The sequence below is a fragment of the Megascapheus bottae genome, chromosome 1 (genome assembly GCF_031878675.1).
Source record: "Megascapheus bottae isolate mThoBot1 chromosome 1, mThoBot2.hap1, whole genome shotgun sequence".
In the NCBI taxonomy this organism is placed as follows: Eukaryota; Metazoa; Chordata; class Mammalia; order Rodentia; family Geomyidae; genus Megascapheus; species Megascapheus bottae.
The window spans coordinates 57690374-57710583 of NC_143509.1; the positions used below are offsets into that span (position 1 = coordinate 57690374).

The following is a 20210-nucleotide window of genomic DNA, read 5'->3' on the forward strand; positions in this document are numbered from 1 at the left end:
TTCCACAGTGCAGCGGGGAACTCTTAGGCATTCAGGATGGTGCCAGTCCCTGCTCCCCTTAACAGTTAATAATTATGAATTATAGATAATGGTAGTTAACTATTGAGTGTTTGATATATCAGGCACTGTGTGGATAGACATTTTATGAATAACACTCATTCTCTCAGCCAAACTCTGACATTGCTTATTATTATAATTCTGAGCTAAAAATGAAATAGAAAAAGTTCATTGAAAAAAAATTAATTTAGGTGAATGTCTTTAGATAGCTATATGATTCTTTGCAAATTAAAGTATGTGTATGAAACCATTGTAAAGAAAAGAACATAATTTGTTCATTGCTGGAGTTGGTGGCCAGTCTCAGGCAGTAGAGCATCAGTATTGGGTGAAAGCCTGTGATACAGAGTTAGAGTTCTAGTCTCTAATAAGTTAATTAAACAAATATATTCATTGCATTTCTTCTGCTTTGTCTGAAGTTAAACAACTTCAGTGGTTGCATCAGATCATTGAAAATAACGTTGGGCAAGAACCTTTGGGTGTCAGCTAGACCAATAATGTTCAAATTGTATTCTGAAGGTTTGGAGAAGTTCTAGGTATGTCTTCTTCTGTGTCTCTGAAAAAAAACTTAAACATGTTGAGTTTATATCCAATATGGTAGCCACGTAGATAATTACAGTTTAAATTGAAATGTGTTCTGATAAAAATTTACATTGAATTATTATAAAGAAAAGCATGTGAAGTAATCTTTTTTCCCCCTATTTACCGAACACTAAAGTAGTACTCTGTGCTTGCTGGAGTTAAATAAGATATATTTCTGAATATTTTCCTTTTTTTTCTGATAAGGTTTCACTTTTTTCCTGACCTGGATTGTTCTCCCATTTAGACTTCCCCTCCATTTATATAGCCTGTTAATGTCAGAATTACAGGCACCTGACACATCCATTTTTTTCTATTGAGAACACACAATTTTACAAACTCTCTTTCCTGGCGCTCAAACTACAGTCCTCCCAAATGTAGCCTCCGAGTAGCTAGGATTATAAGTGTAAACCATCATACCATCTTGGTTTTCCTTTTTAAAATGTGACTACTAGAATTTTTGAAAATGTAGTCTGTGACATATTTCTTTTGGAGAATGCATATATAAATCATGTACTAGATAAACAATTGAGTTTGAATGATTTTTTTTCCAAAGACTAGGCTAGTAAGCCCAAAATCCTCTCATATGTGGAGGTATATGTTCCATAGTGTCATGTACATTTTTAGGACCATCTGATAAAAGTTACTTGTTGACCTTCATTGTGACACACATCGATGTGTTAGTTTTTTAGAGCAGAGAAGGAATGAATGGTTTAAAATTGATGGTTAAAACTATTTGACTCCTTATAACTACTGATTAAATATTATTGATAATACCTATTGAGAAATGATAGTACATGTCTAATTCTGTGTGATTGCAGTTATACTTATAGACATTTCATTAACGATGGGATTTTCCAATTAGGCATGTTAGAAATTTTTCCCTTGAACAGTTATGTTAACTTTGATTTTTACCCCTTCTGGTATACTTACTACTTTATAAATTGTCTTTGACAGATTGAATATACTGTTTGCACTCATAACTTTAATGGGGACCTCATGCTCATAAACTAGATGGGGCTCTCTCTGAGAATTATTCCCTCCTGAGTAAGGACTGGACCCTCATGGAATGAAGAGAGTCAAATTGTGGCTACAGAGTATTCATTTTTCTTTTCCTTTTAATGTTTACAGTTTCTGTATTATACACCCACCTCTTTGATTTATGACAATAATTTGCATCCTCTGACTTTTTTCCCTTATTTACTTGGCCTAAAGTTTGTGGATTTTATTGACTTTCCCAAGAGCCAGCTTTTTTGGTTTTGTAGATTTTTTCTCTGTTGAGTTCCTGTTTTCAATTCCCTGATTTTCTCATTTGTATGCTTTCCTGGATTTATTTTGGATTTAATTTTTCCTTTGGTTTTCTAAGATGATTTGAGATCTTTTATATTTTCTAATGCATGCATCAGTGCTGCAAATTTGTATTTAAACATTTAATTTACTATAAAATACTTAAAATTTTTCTTCATATTTGTTTTGATCTATGTGTTATTTCCATCTTTTTTTTTCTTTTTCTTTTCTTTTTTTTTTTTTTGCCGGTTGTGGGACTTGAACTCTGGGCCTGGGCATTGTCCCTGAGCTCTACAGCTCAAGGCTACTGCCCTACCCCTTGAGCCACAGCTCCACTTCCGGTATTCTGGTGGTTAATTGGAAATAAGAGTCTTATGGACTTTAGTGCCTGGGCTAGCTTTGAACAGTGATCCTTAGGTATCAGCCTCCTGAGTAGCTAGGATTACAGGCATTAACCACCATGCCTGGCTATTTTCAGCTATTTTTCTAGTTTTTTCTTTTTTTCTGACTGCTTGTTCAATTTCATTGTAATTTCCAAGTACAACTGAATTAATGTATTTCTCCTTGTACCTCTATCAGATTTTACCTATCCGTTTTGACATTTTATTGTCCCTCTCATTCATGTTAGTGATTATTATGTCTCTTGGAAAATTGATGTCCTTATTATGCAAAGGTTTCTGAAGTTACCTTTCTCTAAAATCTGTTCTGTCTGGAGCTATTTTGTCTACTCTTTGTTTTGATTAGTGTTAACATATATATGTTTGTTAATGTATGCTCTTTATATAACATGGGTGTTTTTGATCGACAAAATATTTCTTGATCTACTGTGACAATCTCATTTTATTGGTGCATTTATAAAATTGGCATATAGTTAGATGAAGCCCTTTTACCTCCCTATTGCCTCTTACCACTGTTGTGCTTCCTGCAGAGTTCCTTTGTTCCCTTTTTACCTTTATCCCCAAAGGATTGCTAAAAAACTGGAAGCTGTCATGACCCTCTCCCCTGGGTGGGTACAACAGGATTCATCTCAGATAAATCTCTACAGAGATGAGAGGCAGAACTGTGGCAGCCAGGTCTCCCTGGGTCAGGAGATGCAGGCAAAGACCAATGACGTGCCCATAGTTGAAAAACGTTCAGAGGAAAAGCCTGGACACCTGGGAGAAGACATGGCCCATATTTCTGTGTATGAGCAGGAAAGCAGGTTACAAAGAAAGCCATGAATGTGGAGAGAGTTTTGCTCAGAATTCTGAAAGCACAAGAGAATCCACACTGGAGAAAAACCCTATGAGTGTGTGAAGTGCAGAAAGCCTTCATCACTCATCAGCGAGTTCACACTGGTTCGAAGCCATACGAGTGTAAAGAATGCGGCAAGACCTTCAGTCACAGCTCAGACCTTATCAAACACCAGAGAGCTCACACTGGGGAGAAGCCCTGTGAGTGTGACAACTGTGGGAAAACCTTCATCTAGAGCTGCAGCCTCCTTTGAGCATCACAAGATTCACACTGGAGAGAAACCATACCCATGCATCATGTGTGGTGTAATTCCCATCTCCGGAGACATCAGAGGATCCATACTGGAGCATTCAGGAGCCTGACTGGAAGGTCAGGGTAGTATGGGAAACCACTGGGAAAGTACTGAAACTCCTGTGTCTTATAAATGAAATGAATGTGAGAGAACTTTCTCTCTGAATACAGGCCTTATTGGACATGTAAAAACCCACACTGGTGAGAAACCCTACCAGTGTGACACATGTGGAAAAGGCTTTGCTCGAACATCATACCTGGTTCAACATCAGAGAAGCCACATAGGGAAAAGTGTTCTGTCACCATGACCTGTGCTGTACATGACAAAGTTGGTGCTGTGTGTCACTGAAATGAAATCACCATGGAATCTCTTCCTGGCCACAGATGCTGTGAGCTTAGGCCTTACCGATACACATCATCACAGGTTAAAAGCTAGAGTGTGAGATAAATGACCTACATTCTACAATGTAACTAGAGGAAAAACTTATTTCATAGAAAGGCTGTAAGAGAGTTGTCTAGAAGAGACAGAACTGGAAGTTTTATTCTCCCCCCATTGGCATTAAATGGGCTTCCAGATTGGTTACTTGTCATCAAATTCTAGATTCTGAGTCAATCTAGTGCAATTCTTACAAGTAAATAGGTTTGCCCCAGAGCATGGGTGGCGGTGAGGTTACTGTGATAGAAACAATCCATATTTCTTTACTTGACCAAGATTTCCAGTGAGAAATGGCCTTAAACAGCTTTACTAAATCATCCGGGATGTGTGCTACCCATGGAATTCCATTCTTCCTATTCTTTTTCTAATAATTTTGCTATTCTTGAGAAAGCTTTCCTATTTTGGGAGTGTGAAAATTATCAGATCAGAATAAATGTTAAATTTTCCAAAAAATTTAAAAAATAAAATAGGTGTACAGAGTAATTATTAACATGGATAGATGTTTACCATACTTTGTCACTTATATATTTGTTGTTCATGTTCTTTATTTCTTGTTTTGTCTACCATTTTTTCCCTGCCTTTTGTGTTATTTATTTGTGTGTTTACTGGGGCTTAAACTCTGGGCCTGGCTGGGTGTTGTCCCTGAGCTTTTTCTCAAGGCTGACACTTTACTACTTGAGTCACAGCTTCACTTCTCCTCTTTGATGGTTAATTGGAGATAAGAAACTTAGGGATGGGGCTGGTAGTTTGGCCTAGTGGTTACAGTGCTTGCCTAGCATGCATGAAGACCCAGGTTCAATTCCTCGGTACCACATACATAGAAAAAGCTGGAAGTGGTGCTGAGGCTCAAGTGGTAGAGCCTTGAGAAAACCCAAGGACAGTGCTCAGGCCCAGAGCTCAAGCCCAAGACTGGCAAAAAAAAAAAAAAGAAACTTAGGGATTTTTTTTTCTTTCATACACTGGCTTTGAACTGTGATCCTCAGATCTTACCCTCCTGAGTAGTTAGGATTATGGATTACAGGCATGAGCCCCCACTAGTGGCCTCCTTTTGAGATTTAATTAAGGGTATTATATGGTTGTCATTCTCTTCCCTTCCTTATGGTATTGGAATTTCAACTCGGGAACTTGGGCTTTTCTAAGTAGGTACTATTATTAATTGACCTATGCTCTCAGCCTTATTCTGCTTTTTAAGTTTTTTTTGGTCGGTCATGGGTCTAGAACTCTGGGCCTGGGCATTGTCCCTGAGCTCTTCAGCTCAAGGCTACCACACCCTATCCCAGGAGCCACAGTGCCACTTCCCATTTTCTAGTGGTTAATTGGAGATAAGAGTCTCAGGATTGCTGTGCCTGGGCTGGCTTTGAATCGTGATCCTCAGATCTCAGCCTTCTGAGTAGCTAGGTTTATAGGCATGAGCCACTACTCCCGGCTTTAAGTTATTTTTAAAGTAGGACCTTAGGTTTTTGCCTTAGATTAGCCTGATGAAATCCATCTACCTCTGGTTTTCCCTATACCTCACCATGAGTATACATCACAATACCTGGCTTGGTGGAAATGGCATTTTATTTGCTCTTCAGTTTGGCCATCTGGTCTCCTTTTCCTTGTAGTACTTGGGAACTGCACCCAGTGCCTCCTGCTTAGGAGGCCAGTACTAGTTTACCACTTAAAACTGTGCCCTCAAGGCTGGGGGCATGGCCTCGTGGTAGAGTGTTTGCCTAGCATGCAAGAAGCCCTGGGTTCAATTCCTTGGTACCACATACACAGAAAAAGCTGGAAGTGATGCCGTGGCTTAAGTGGTAGAGCTCTAGCCTTGCAAAAGCTCAAGGACTGTGCTCAGACCTTGAGTTCAAGCCTCAAGACTGGTAAAAACAAAACACACAAAAAAACCAGTCTTCATTTAAATGATTTTGTTTCTTATATAGAATTTTTTTATTTCTCTTCTTTTGTTTCCTGTCTTTTCTTATATTCTTTAACCCTTAGCATGTTGGTCATTGTTTACGAATTTTAGCCTGATAATTCCAACATCCCTGACACAGTCTAGTTCTGATACTTTTTTCCTTGATAACTTGCACATAGTATATATACCAAGAAAAGGAACCAAGGTCGTTTTGTGTTAGAGTAATTCTGTCCCTATAGAATGAGTTGGAAAGTATCTCCTTTGCTTTTATCTTCTGGAAGGACATGATTATACACTGGTAAGTAGTAAGCTGTCAAAGAGAACTTCCTATAGATAGATGTTCAGAATTCTTACTGCTGTTTACACTGATTTGTGACTTCTCGGTTTGGGTCTTAACAGGTCTGTCCTCTTACTTGTTCATTTTGATTAAGTGGTTTGGGTTTACCCTTCCTAAACTACAGTCTAAAAGCTGTCTAGGCAGTTACTAAGGGAGTCCTGGGCTTAATCTTGGGTATTTTGAAAAAGCACTTTCTGTTGATGCCTTTTCTAAAGGCAAGGAAAAAGTATTTTATTATTTTATGTATTATCTGCTTCTTGGCTGTTTAGATTGGAGGGCAGGACTCTTGAAGATATAATAGAAATACTGTACTTGGCTGAGTTTGGAGAGATACACACAAATTAATAGATGCTTTATAGTATTCAAGTCGTCATCCTTCCTTGTCACTGATTAGTGGAGAGATAGGGCAGAATAGAAGCTTCAGTCCAATATCCTGAGAGACTAAGATTGATCTGTCTTTCTTCTTTCTTGCTTGCTTTCTCATGTACTGGGACTTGCTCAGGGCCTGTGGATGCTCTCACTTGGCTTTTTTACTCATTTGACACTTTACCAATTACTACTTCTAATATTTTTGTCCTCATTTTCTCTGAAAATGTTAAGACTCTGCTGTTTGTTGCCTATTTCACATAAAAAGATCAGGCAAGTTGGGTACAGTGGCTCATATCTGTAATCCTAGCTACTCAGGAGGCTGAGATCTGAGGATTGTTGTTCAAAGCCAGCCCAGTCACTAAAAAGTCTGTGAGACTCTTAACTCTAAGTAACCACCAAGAAAACTGGAAGTGGTGCTGTGGCTCCAGGGGTAGGGTAGTAGCCTTGAGCCGAAATGCTCAGGGACAACACCCAGGTCCGGAGTTCAAGTCCCACAACCCCCCCAAAAAAAGCGATGAGGCAAAGGATTGCCAGGTCATTTTTCCAACCTTTTTTTTTATTTCTACCAATATTATTATTATTATTATTTTGTTATTTACTACCAGACCTCTCAAATTTTGTGCCATCAAGTGTTGATTGTGTACATGATTATAGCTAATTGTTTTATACAAAGACTATAGTGAAACCTGAAATTGTATTTCATCAGGAACAATCTTTAGAATTTTTTAAATGACTTAAACAGTTCCTTTTTTAATGGAGTCTGTAGTAATATTTGTATGTTGAATTCCCTTGGGTTAAAATTACATTATTATCTTTTACTTTTCAGTTATTCAAGCGAAGAAATGTTGCTACAGCAGAAGAGGAGACGGAAGAAGAAGTTATGTCAGATGGTGGCTTTCATGAGGCCCAAATTAATAACATGGAGATGGCACCAGTAAGTAAGATATTAAAAGAAACTTGTTTTAGGGGATACAGATTTCTTTCTTTTAAAAATTAATTTGGAAAAAAATTGTGTGTGTGTGTGTGTGTGTGTGTGTGTGTGTGTGTGTGTGTGTTTAGTATTGGGGCTTGAACTCATGGCTTGTTCTTTCTCTTGGAGTTTTTTTGGTTTTTTTTGCCAGTCCTGGGCTTGAGCTCAAGGCCTGAGCACTGTCCTTGGACTTTCTCAAGGCTAGAGCTCTACCACTTGAGCCACAGCACCACTTCTGAATTTTTCTACGTATGTGGTACCAAGGAAGTGAACCCAGGTCTTATTGCATGCTAGGCAAGCACTCTACCACTAGGCCAAACTCCTGGCCCCACCCTTGGAGTTTTTGTTCATAACTGGTACCCTATCACTGAAGTTTGGTGATTTTTTTTTTTTTTGCGAGACTCTTGAGTTTAATAAAACATTAAGTTAGATGGCTATGAAAGATACTTAGTATTTTTTTAAAAAGATGTTACATATTTAATCTGCTTATGGTATTTTGGGGTGGTATGCAGTGGGAAAAAAAATCAACTAAATTAAAAAGGTAACTCAGCAGTAAAATTAATATAGAACCAGGTATGGATGGTGTACATTTGTATTCCCATGCTAGAGTGGCTGAGGCAAGATTGGGAGGTCATCGTGAAATACTGTTTCAACTTAAAAGCATAGGTGGATCAAAACATCTCATTGTAGCGGCTCCAGCTCTATGGCTCATGCCTATAACCGTAGCTACTCAGGAGGCTGAGATTTAAGGATCAGGGTTCAAAGCCAGCCCAGGCACAAAAGGACCTGAGATTCTTACCTCCACTTAACCTCTAGAAAACAGGAAGTGGGGCTTGACTCAAGAGTAGGGCAGTAGCATGGAGCTGAAGAGCTCAGGGACAGTGCTCAGGCTGAGTTAAATCCCATGACCCACCAAAAAAAATCTTTTAGCTCTTTATTTAAATTTTTAAAAATATTCCCTTCAAAATGAAAATTATATAAAAAAATTGATAGAACTATTCCTCAAAATTTATAATTATAAAATTAGCATAAAAATTGAATCTATATCAGAACTACTGGGATATTGTAAATTTTTAGCAGCCAATAAAGATACAAAGTATAACTTATACTTTATTTATATGCATCATTTCTGCATAAATTTTCTGTGTAATTATATAATTTAAAAGTAGATAATAGGGCTGGGTGCTGGTGTCTTATGCCTGTAATCCTAGCTGTTCAAGAGGTTGAGATCTTAGGATTATGGTTCAAAGCCATTGTGGGTAAAGTCCATGAGATTCTTACATCCAATTAATGACAAGAAAACTGGAAGTGGAGCAATAGCTCAGAGTGGTAGAGTGCTATCCTTAAGCAAAAGTGCTTAAGGACAGTGACCAGACTCTTGAGTCTTAGTCCCATGACTGACCAAAAAGAAAAAAGTAGATCACACAGAATACATTAGACAAATCCATGAAAATGTCACCCCCCCCCCATACATACATCATACACACACACCTTTTGAGATAAAGTCTCTATTCAGCTCTGACTGACTTTGGAACTCAGAATCTACTTACCTCAGCCTTCTGGGTGTTGAGATTATAGGTGTGATTTATCATTCCAAGCTTTTTTTTTTTTTTTTTTAATTTTTTTTATTCTGGAATCTGAACTTCAGCCCCATACATTTTTTTTTAAAGAAAATACCTTCTACTCTATTTATCCCAACATTTTCCCCCAGTGGCAACCACTGTGCCACCATTGCTCAGTGTTTTTGCTTATTCTCACCCCCCATTCCCACCCCCCAGTCTTGAGGCTTAAACTTAGGGACTGGGCACTATCCCTAAGGTTTGTTTTGCTCAGGCTAGTGCTCTGCTATTTGAGCCACAGTTCTGCTTGTGGCTTTTTCTTAGTGCTTTATTGGAGATAAAGAGTCTCATGAACTTTCCTGCCCTAGCTGGCTTTGAACCATGATCCACAGTTCTCAGCCTGTGGGGCAGCAAGGATTATAGGGATAAGCCACAAATGCCCAACTTCATTTATTCCTTTTGAGAGCTTTTATGTGTGAAAGAAAATAAATGTTCCTCCCCACCTTTTGTTTTTCCTGTGCAAAGATATACCACTAGGCCAAACTCCCGTCCCAGTCAATAAGTTTTCTTTATGAGTTGAGAAAGGATTATAATTACTTTTGGAATTGCCATAGACATTGTAGATAACACATTATTTGTTGGTAAATTTTTTTATAGTTTTTAAGAAGTTTTGAAAGAGTTTACATGAATTAATGTTTTATGGTCTGTTTTAGTCACAATCTTTTAGAGAAACAGAACTGAGAGAGAGATTATGGCTCACATTCATTAGAAGTTGATATGAATGTAGTCTTAGAATCAAGCTGGCAGGTGGAAATTCCTGTATAGTCTGAAGGCTGAAATTATTTTTCTTCTAGAAATTTCTATATTTTCTCTTAAGGCTTTCAGCTGACTACATGAGGGCCACCCACATTATGAGGAACAATTAAGTAAACAGTGGGAAACTAAACATTTTTAAATTAAAAAATTGGGAAGAGTCGGAAGTTTGGCCCTAGTAGTAGAGCGCTTGTCTAGCATTCAGTAAGACCTGGGTTCACTTCCTTAGTACCACATAAGTAGAAAAATTAAGAAGTGGTGCTGTGGCTCAAGTGGTAGAGCTCTAGCCTTGAGAAAGTCCAAGGACAGTACTCAGACCCTGTGTTCAAGCCCTGGGACTAGCAAAAAAAAAAAAAAAAAAAGGAATTTTAAATAATTGGTAGTATTACTACTACTAAAAGGTATCTAGTAGTAGGTACTTCCGTTAATTCTAGTTGAGTACGATATAATAGCCATCAGTGAGAGTGGTAAGATTAACATTAAAAAATAACTTGCTGTGCCCCATTGTTATATGTGTTTAATATTTTTGTTTGACAGTTATGAAAATTCAAAAACATGAAAAAGGCTAAGGTCTTGGGTTTTCAAGGAGATTACAGTAAACTGGGGGGAACACAGGCATAAAAAAGAAATATCTAGTAATGGCAAGAGTTGGATGTGGAATTAAAAGAGGACATGAGGCAGCAATAGAGTAGGTTTTGAAGTCAGGAAAATCCCTCTTTACCACTCAGCATTTAATTTTGATACTAGTCATATAATAAATGAGTAGAAGTGATATTAAGCTGCTTAGTTTTAACTCAGGGAGAACTTTTCCACTGTCCTTTAGCTTTTTTGTTCAAGGTTGGCACTCTGCCAATTCAGTTACACCCCCTACTTCTGCATCTTTGCTGGTTAATTGAAGGTAAAAGTTTGAAACTTTTTCGGCCCAGACTGACTTTATACCATGAGCCTCAGATCTCAGCCTCTTAAGTAGTAGCGTATTGTAGGTATGAGCCACTGGCACCCAGCTTTGTCTGGTTATTTACTGCTTAGGTTACTGTCTTACTATTGTGTGCTTTTTAATATTACATTAAAAAATTGGTTTATTACATTCATTATTACATGTAAATGTTGTTATATCTTGATAACTTTTGGAGAAATGTGATTAAGTTGATTATCAGAATTTATGTTATCTTTTATTTTATCTGAATTAAGGTTAACATTCTGTTGTATTTGCTTTTGTTTGTGATCTAGGGTGGTGTCATTACTTCTGACATGATTGAAATGATATTTTCTAATAGCCCAGAGCAACAGCTTTCTGCAACACAGAAATTCAGAAAGCTGCTTTCAAAAGGTAAGCTATGAATACATTTCTTTCTATATGAAAGAATACTTTTCTTTCTGTAAAATATTCCTTTTGGCACTGGTGGCTCATACATGTATTCCTAGCAACTCAGGGCAGCTCAGGCAGGAAATCCCTGGAGGCTCTATCTCCAGTTAACCACCAAAAACGAGCTAGTAGAGCTGTGGCTGAAGTGGCAGACTGCTAGCCTTGATCAGCAATGCTCAGGGACAACTCTGAGGCCCTGAATTCAACCCCCATATCTGGTACCCCCCCCCAAAGTCCTTTCCCATTATCTCTTTTCAGACTACAGATAATTTCTTTTTACAGTGAAATGGTCAATATTTTATATCAATTTTTTTTTTGTGGCATCCCCGGGGCTTGAACCCAGAGCCTGAGCAAGGTCTTTGGGTTTTTTTCAAGGCTAGAGCTCTACCACTTGAGCCACAGCATCACTTCTGGCTTTTTAATGTATGTGGTACAGAGGAATCAAACCTGGGTCTTTGTGCATCTAGGCAAGCTCTCTACCACTAGGCCAAACTCCTGGTCCTTATATATTAATTCTTTTTAGGAAAAATTTTAAAATGTTGCTTGAGAGAGCAATACTTGATGATTTTAATGCTAGTTTACTACTGAAAGTTAAGTATGGATTTGTTGGTGGTTAAGTTAAATCATCTGTTTGGTGTAATAAGCTATAGACTAGGACTGGAGTATGGTACTTGTCACCCTAGGCAAGTAAAAAGAATTCTGAATCATATTAAAACGTTGACGATGATAAATACTTGAACTTTCCAGTGTTATGGCTGTTATTAGTGATTAAAAATACTAATATACTAAGTGCCAGAGTCTCATGCTTATTATCCTAGCTACACAGGAGACTGAGATCTGAGGACTGTGGTTTGAGGCCAGTCCAGGCAGAAATATCCAATAGACTATTTTCAATTAACCAGCAGTAAAAGCTGGAATAGAGGTGTGGCTGGGCTGTGTGAGCAAAAAAGCCAAGAATATAATATAAGGCCTTGGGTTCAAGACTTGGTACTAGAATAAAAAAAGACAAAACAAAATACATCATTTGAAGTTAAATAGTAGGAAAACCTACCATCATAATGCACATACCTAAAAACTCGTGTTTTATATTACAAGTTACCAATATTCAAAGAGAATGTATACTTCCCACACCTCTGTAATTGTTGTGCCTTTTGCAAGCTAAACCTAATGATTTCTCACAAATTGGGACTTTTTAAAGGCTTTTACCTTCCTACTACTTTGCATATATTCTGATTTTCCAACGTTCTTTTTCGAAAAAAAGTAGGCTAGGCGTGGTGTCACACCCAACACTCAGGATTACAAGTTCAAGGTCAGTTTGGGTTACATACTGAGCCCCTGTAACCAAAAAAACATATATACTATAGAATTGTTAGAATACAGTACACCATAAATGCTCTTATGAATGTAGAGCATTGTGAAAGATTACCTTGTAAAGTTATTCATTCCAATAACGTGAGACTAAAGGTTTTGTTGGTCATTGCATAGTAGTACTTTGAATGTTCATTAAACTAAATTTACTAGTGGTTTTCTTCATGAATTGTATTTTTACTTTATTTTGTAAGATATCCTCTTGTAAAATGTAATTGCTAAATGGCAGGTATGCCTGTAGTTCTAACTTCTAAGGAGGCTGAAGAGGATCATTGAGCCTGAGAGTTTGAAGCCTGCCTTACACAGGGAAGAGAATTCATGTCAGACGAAACAAGCTAAATCAGATGGTAGCTTGGCACTTGGCTCATGGCTATAATCCTAGCTACTCAGTAGTCTGAGATTTGAGGATCATAGTTCAAAGACACCAAGGCAGGGAAGTCCATAAGACTCTTACCTCAATCAACTGTCAGAAAAAAGCAGAAGTGAAGCTGTAGCTTAAGTGGTAAGAGCATTAGCCTTGAGCAAAAAAGCCCAAGAACAGCATCCAGGTTCTGAATTCAAGCCTAAGGACTGGCAAACAAACAAACAAATGCTAGAGCTCAAAATGTAAGCAGTAGAGTGCTTACCTTGTGTGCATAGGCACTACAAAACAACAAAAAGTTGTCTTGCTGAATTTTGTTTTATTAGTTGTGGTGTGTTAACCAGTTTATTGTTACAAATTTATTTGTGTGATTAATAAAAATGTGGAAGCAGACAAGATGTATGTCAGAGCCCTTGTCAAATTGAACCTCTTTCACTATTAATGGCCAAGGTTCTGTATAGATAGTACAGTGATCTCACTGCATATTTTCTGGCATGGCTCCATGTACATTTCAAAATTTGCTGGGTGTCTGTTGTGACTACTCACTATCTGGCATTTCAGTCTGTTACCCCATACATTTATTGAAAGACTTCGTTTATAAGGTACTTACTGTTCTAACTAAAAATGAGGTTAATTTGGTTAGTAAATCTTAATGAATTCCTGCTGGCATTCATTACTATAGATATTGAATTATACCCTGTTAACAGACTGTTCGATCCTGTAAGTTTCTCAAGACAGTCTATGATAAAAATAGCATGAAAAACAAAACTGACAACTGAAAACTCCTGGTCAGAAAAGCCATCACAAAGCATATAAGAGTTGGAGTAATTTTAATTTTTAAGAATTGTTAGAGTCTTGGTGTGTAGCTCAGCAAAACCCAGTACCACAAAAAGAAAGAAAGCTTCCTATCACTTGAGACACAAAACTGCCCATTCTTCATTTTCCCTTTAAAACTTGTTGGTTTATATGAAACCTTTCACACTGCCCTAGTCTCAAAGTGGTTAGGCCCAGCAAATGAAGGAATATTGTGAAATAATTTTAAGCTATAAAGTCCTTACACTGAAATCAAGGGATTATTTTTCTCTTTATTTTATGTGGAAACAGAGCCGAATCCTCCTATTGATGAAGTTATCAGCACCCCAGGAGTAGTTGCCAGGTTTGTGGAGTTCCTCAAACGAAAAGAGAATTGTACACTGCAGGTGCGAACATTTTCATTTCTTAGCTCTTAGAAATTTTTATTTTGCATATGAATTTTTTACTTTTATTTCTGTAAAGGTTAAATTTGTTTATAATATTCCTGATGATTATATTATAAGCTATTTTTATACCTTTTTTTGACATGTAATATGTAATTCCTGGCTGTGCTCTTTAGAATTTTTGTCTTTATTCATTTAAACTGTTTTGTGATTACCATTGTAGGTAATATGTAAGAAATATGTGAAGCAGAGGAGCCATTGTAAATAGGAGCCTTAGACATAGGCTGCATAAAAATTGGTTTTGAGGATCTTGTAGAGTATACTTGTCGGTCTCAAGATGGTGCCACATAGGCTGGAACAAAAACTGAACTTTCAAATCTTCTATCTTGAAAGAATGGGGGAATCAGGAGAGACTGCTTTGTCAGAGTCTGTGTGCGTGCTTACTGCTACTATCATTTTGTTATTTCAGTACTGTTTTGTGTAGAGATTGCAAGAAGAAATTCTGCATCCTCTGAATTAGATCATTTTCACAGTCACAGTACAAGAAACCAACTGCCAACTGATCTTCATCCTTGGAATAATGTGGATTTTTTTTTTAAGGTGTATGTTTTTCTGAATAAGAGTTGGATTTTTTTTTTTCTTGTGGTTTTTCAGTATCTAGACTTCCTTAGAGTAGCCAGTGGAATCAGTATCACTATGTATTAACAGGTGTCTGGGGTCTCAGAATTCTCAGCCTTGTATCTAATCTGAATGCCTCAGACCCTCTTTAGAAACTGCAACTATAAAATTGGGTTAAGTATCAAGAAAATCACAAAGTGAGATTATTTTTCCACATTAATAATTGACAATAAGCTAATCATAAAGATAGCTCCCATTGTGCTTTGTGTGCTTTTACCTTATTTTAATAGTGATTTTTTTTTGTAGGGACTGGGATATTTTTTGTACATGGCAACCTGTATCTCTAGGCTTCTAACCGGCCTGATCATTCTTAATCTCAGTGCTTTTTTCTTGGTATTTTCTCTCTTTTTATCCTTCTTGTCTTTCTTTTTACATCTTTATTGCGGTGGTGATTTCTTTACAGGGAAAACAAGCAATACAGAGAAGGTAGAGTACTTTGATGTCCCATCAGTTTTTCTTCTCCAGTTTGACATTTGCCACCCCTGTATTTATTTGAATTAAGATTCTGTTTTGCTAGCTGCTTCCTGGATTGTAATTCTGGTCTTCATCTAAGGCCAAAATCACCAGACACCTGAAAAATCCTGTTCACCCTGAGCACAAGGGAAGAGAGAGACTTTTCTCAGAAAAAAAAGGAAATCCAGACAACCAACACTGCAGAGAACAGAGCCTGAGCCCCTAAGCAACCTGCCAAGAAAACCAGAGGGACCAAATGAGGAGCCTTACTGCAGTTTATCATTTGAAATGCTTTGTAGGAAAAGGGAGGTAGGGAAAATTATCATTTTGTTCATGCTAACAAAAATGTTTCTGTCCTGTCTCTGGGAATGAGTAGAGTTGAGAGATAAACTGATTTTTGCTGTTCTAGTAGCATTTCTTCCTTTGTGGTTGCAAAGATCCAATTTCTTGTGCATTAAAGAAAGAAGCTTTACCCCAAATGAAAAGTCAGAGAAATGAGTCTCATCTTTACATTCTTAACATAAGGAACGAGTCTTACCTCTACTCCATAGAATACAATATGTTCTCTGAATGCCCTCTCTTGGCTAGCACAAGTAAATGAGTCATCAGTTTTTGATTCGGTGCTCTCTAATACTAGAATGTACATTTAACATTTCTGAAAATGAAAACCTTCAGAAATATCTACTTTGCTTCTATCTAAATTTCTAGATGATACTCTTGTACAGACTAATATTCTAAAGATTGAAAATGATCCCTGTGCAAGTGACCATCTCATAATCTCACAATTGTCATCATAGCTATTCTAAGGCCAATAAATAACTTGTTTATTATTTGAAGAACTGTCCTCTCCACCTTTCTTTCTGTGCAAATTTAAGCACAGGATGCCATTCTCTGTCCAGCATGAATAATGGTTAACCACTGAAGCAGAGAGAGCAAGAATATTCAAGGAGGCTTAGTCAGGAAACTTGATGTTCTGCTATCTATTCAAATAATTAGACTTGTTTCTGTAAGCTGTGAGGATACTCCTCTGTTTTCTCAGCACTAAGATATATAAGCTAATTCATACTCCAGCCTAGGTAACCAGAGCTGCAGAGAAAGTATATTTGGACTAGGGATTTTGCCATTTCTCTTCCAGAAAGAGAGTCAGTACTTTATAGTAAGTGGAAACTTGTTGATACAACTCACTAATAAGTAGGACAAACTTGGTTTCTTCAATCTGACTTTCCCAGTCAATAGCTGTTTTTGTATTTAGCATTACTACCCAGGGACAAACTTACCCTCAAAATAGAATTGAGCTTGGGTCTAATCTAGAATTTGAAAGCAAGCAATAACATCTAAGAGCAGACATACTTAATTGAGCCTTTGTCATGAGACTGATCTTTATGGTATGTTCTATGGACCCATTTTCCTACAGTGCTATGATTTTTCATTCTCAAGTCCCTTTTTATAGGGGCTGATAAAAATATCTACTACAATTAAGCAAATTGCTTTCTGCTTCTAAACAGTAGATAGGTGCTTTTCTAAAAGTTGTAAGTTTGAATTGAGTTGGCTTAGTTTCCCCTTCTCTGCTTTTCTTGTCCCCTCTCAAAAGCTTAATGTGATAAACTGCAGTAAGCCTTCATCCTCCTATGCTTTTTCCCATCTTCATTGACCTCTCTGCTTTTCTGAAAGGTTGCTCAGATGACTCAGGCACTATGCTCTGCAGAGTTTGATATCTGGGTTTATTTTTCTGATGCGAGCCTTTCTTTTCACTTGCTCTCCAGGTGAGCCTGGCATTTGCTAGGAACCAGAGTGGAACCGGCAAAGTGGCCAGCAACAGAGTCCTGATCCAAATGGAGAAAGGGAACCCAGGCGTACCTCAACCTGGAGTGGGAAACTTGATAGGAGGTCAGAAGTACTTCAGCTTTGGATTCTCATTTCCCTTATTTAAGGAACTGAGCACCAGAAGGTAGAGAATGAGAAAGGGGAGAGAGAAAACATCAAATATTCAGTATGCAGATTTCAGTGGCAGCCTTTAGCAGGTTTTGTTGGACAGTGACAAATACTAGTAAAATGCTAATTATAAGTGGTTTAGCTGCAAATAGGTTCCTCTGTGGTTCCATTCTCTGTTTATTGATAGTTTAAAACAACAAAGGAAGAGTGAAAGTTATAACTGTTTTGGCTACTATGTGGATACTAAAGGTGATACCATTTCTTAGACTTCGCCGACCCCACCCCCAGGTTTTTATTTTTTATTGTCATAATACGTTAATTTTTTAAAAGCTGCTTCTGTTGTTATTTTACTATCAGTTCTGGGCTTTCCCCTTTTATAACTCTCTCAGGTTAAATTCTAATCTAGTGCCCAAAGTTCTAAAATATTACAAAAGTATAAAAAGACAAAAATCTCAGTGAAATTAAAGTACAGACTAGACTGTGATGAAGGAAAGTTAAGTAGTTCAAATGCAAGTCTTCAAAAAGTCTACTTAACATTAAACATTGCTTTTTCCAACATTAACAAACTTATACTCTAAGGTAATTCTCCTTCTCAATGTCTCAGTCAGACATATAGAAACACAGAGATATATGTAGGAACCAAATTTGTTTCATTCAGTAAGGTAAAAATACCAAAATACTTGTATCTTTATGCTTTGTTAATGCATGGATACTATTTCTCATCTACAGTTATTCTTCTATCTCTCTCTTTGAAAATAAGTTACTTTTCAGTTTCCATTCTTAACTATTCTTGCCTTCAATGGTTTGAAACAACATACACTTCTCAGTAATAAACACAACTGTCTGATAGTTCTTTTGCTATGATATATTGGCATAGGATGTCTCTAGGTAGTTCCGGTTGGCATGAAATTCAAGATCATCCTGTCTTAGATTCCCGTGTGCTGAGATTAGAGGTTTGCATACTGCATCTGGCTTAGTTTCTGGTCTTGTGTCATCCATCTTCAGGGTGTTATTGACTTCTTTTTCTTTGCCATAATCATTGTCATTTCATTTTGTTTTTGCTTAATTCACTTATAAGTAGCTTCTGTATTTGCCTCATTTCCTCTGGGGTCTTTAGTGCTATACTCAGCAGTTTGAGTTTTGGTACCATTACTATTTAGCATATCTTTTACTTATTTGGGTTATTATTTCTTTTTTTTTTTTTTTTTTTTGCCAGTCCTGGGCTTGAGCTCAGGGCTTGAGCACTGTCCTTGGATTCTCTCAAGGCTAGAGCTCTACCACTTGAGCCTCAGCACCACTTCCGGCTTTTTTCTATGTATGTGGTACCGTGGAATCGAACCTGGGTCTTCGTGCGTGCTAGGCAAGCACTTTAACCACCAGGCCAAACTCCAGGCCCCTGGGTTATTATTTCTTTTGCGTCAGAACCTGACTGCAGCTGGGCATGATAGATTATGCTGTAATCCCACCTAAGAGGTATAGATCAGGAAGGTTGTGGTTTGTGGCTAGCCTAGGCAAAATGATGATAAGACCCAGTCTTAACAAATATTCCAGGCATGATGGTTCATGTCTATAAGCTCAGGTACACAGGAAGCATGGGTAGGTGAATTGAGCAGGAGTCACAGATTAAGGGAATTGAAGTCAAGCTGACACTACAAAATCACTAGACCAGCTGGGTGCTAGTGGCTCATGCCTGTAATCCTAGCTACTCAGGAGACTGAGAACTAAGGTGCAAGGTTTGAAACCAGCCTGGGCAGGAAAGTCTTGTGAGGCTCTTATCTCATTACTACTTTAAAAAACAACAACAACAATGCAGAAGTGCTGTTGTAGCTCACCTGGTAAAGCAATATCCTTGGTCCTTGAGCACAAAGAGGCTTGCAGACAGAGCCCAGGCCCTGAGTTCAAGCCCCAGGACCAGTAAAAACAAAACAAAAACAAAACCTACTACATATCTGAAAAATAACTAAAACTAAAATAATCTAGGGGTATGGTTCAGTTGGTAAAATACCTATGTAATAAGTACAGGCCCTTGATTTTGAAGCTAGTGCCACCAAATCAAAAAACCTCACTGCACATCTTTTTGTCTGAGATATATATATATATCTCATAATGTGTAATATAGAGAGATATTATTTACAGATTGCTTTTACTCAGTTTTCATTTGGTTTAACATGATCTCTGCAGGGTCTGGTGATTGTTGAGCTTTGGGATGATCTTCTGGCAAGATACTTGCTTTTATACTTAGATTATACTTCTCTCTTAACTAATTTTCCTAGTAAGCAAAAGAAATTATCTTAGGTGAAGTCTTGTTTTCTCCGCACAGTCTGGCTTATCACTATTAGAGATTTCTTGCTCTGAGAAAAATAAAAGCAGTTAAATGTTCCTGTGGTAGTATTACAGGTATGTTTTAGAGAGGTTTAAAAGGCTTTGAGTATTGCTTTATCTTTTCAGATAAAATTTATGGTTCTTTTTAACCCTGATGCTCCTAGTATTGGCATCCTGCTGCTAGAACACCTGTGTTTAGGCTACCAGCTACTTTACCATTCTTGCTAGTCACTGCCAGTTTTCTTTTGAACTCAATTCTGCTCTACTCTCTTCTCTCTACTCTCTTCTTTTCTCTTCTCTTCTTTTCTCTTCTCTTCTCGCCCTCCCCTCCCCTCCCTCTCCCCTTCTCCCCCTTTCCTCTTCCCTTCTCCCCCTCTCCTCTTCCCTTCTCCCCCTCTCCTCTTCCCTTCTCATTCAGTATGAATTGATTGCTTTTGCTAGGCAGGTAGCCACCACATTAGCCATGCTTTCAGCCTTTTAAGTGCGTTCTGCGATTGATTCTACGATGCATTTGTTACCATTTACATGGCTTTGAACTATGTTGATTCGGTTGTCTGTTCTGTTTTCCCTGTGGCACCTGATTTTTTTAGTTGATCTAAAAGCTTATAACAAGGTAGACGTTATTGATGTGTTAGGTGAAGGCATGTCACTGAAAGAATATAATTTTTTTCCCTTGGTGTATGTTTTGTTAAGAAAGTATGGGAACCATGAA

At 37.6% G+C, this 20210-nt stretch overlaps 1 protein-coding gene and 1 pseudogene across 2 annotated transcripts in view; both read left to right on the plus strand.

The window, feature by feature from the left end:
- Kpna1 (karyopherin subunit alpha 1) overlaps positions 1 to 20210 on the plus strand; it is a 54828-nt gene that overhangs the window by 18069 nt on the left and 16549 nt on the right. Inside the window, exons 3-5 of one of the 2 annotated variants that reach the window (XM_090345451.1) lie at positions 7307 to 7414; positions 11053 to 11152; positions 14022 to 14116. In XM_090345451.1, the coding sequence (XP_090201577.1) occupies positions 7307 to 7414; positions 11053 to 11152; positions 14022 to 14116 (303 nt within the window). Of the gene's footprint in view, positions 1 to 7306; positions 7415 to 11052; positions 11153 to 14021; positions 14117 to 15502; positions 15554 to 17007; positions 17132 to 20210 lie in introns of those variants that run through there. The other variant, XM_090345455.1, reaches the window with a different exon arrangement.
- Positions 2910 to 3752, plus strand: LOC150069253 (zinc finger protein with KRAB and SCAN domains 4-like; annotated as a pseudogene).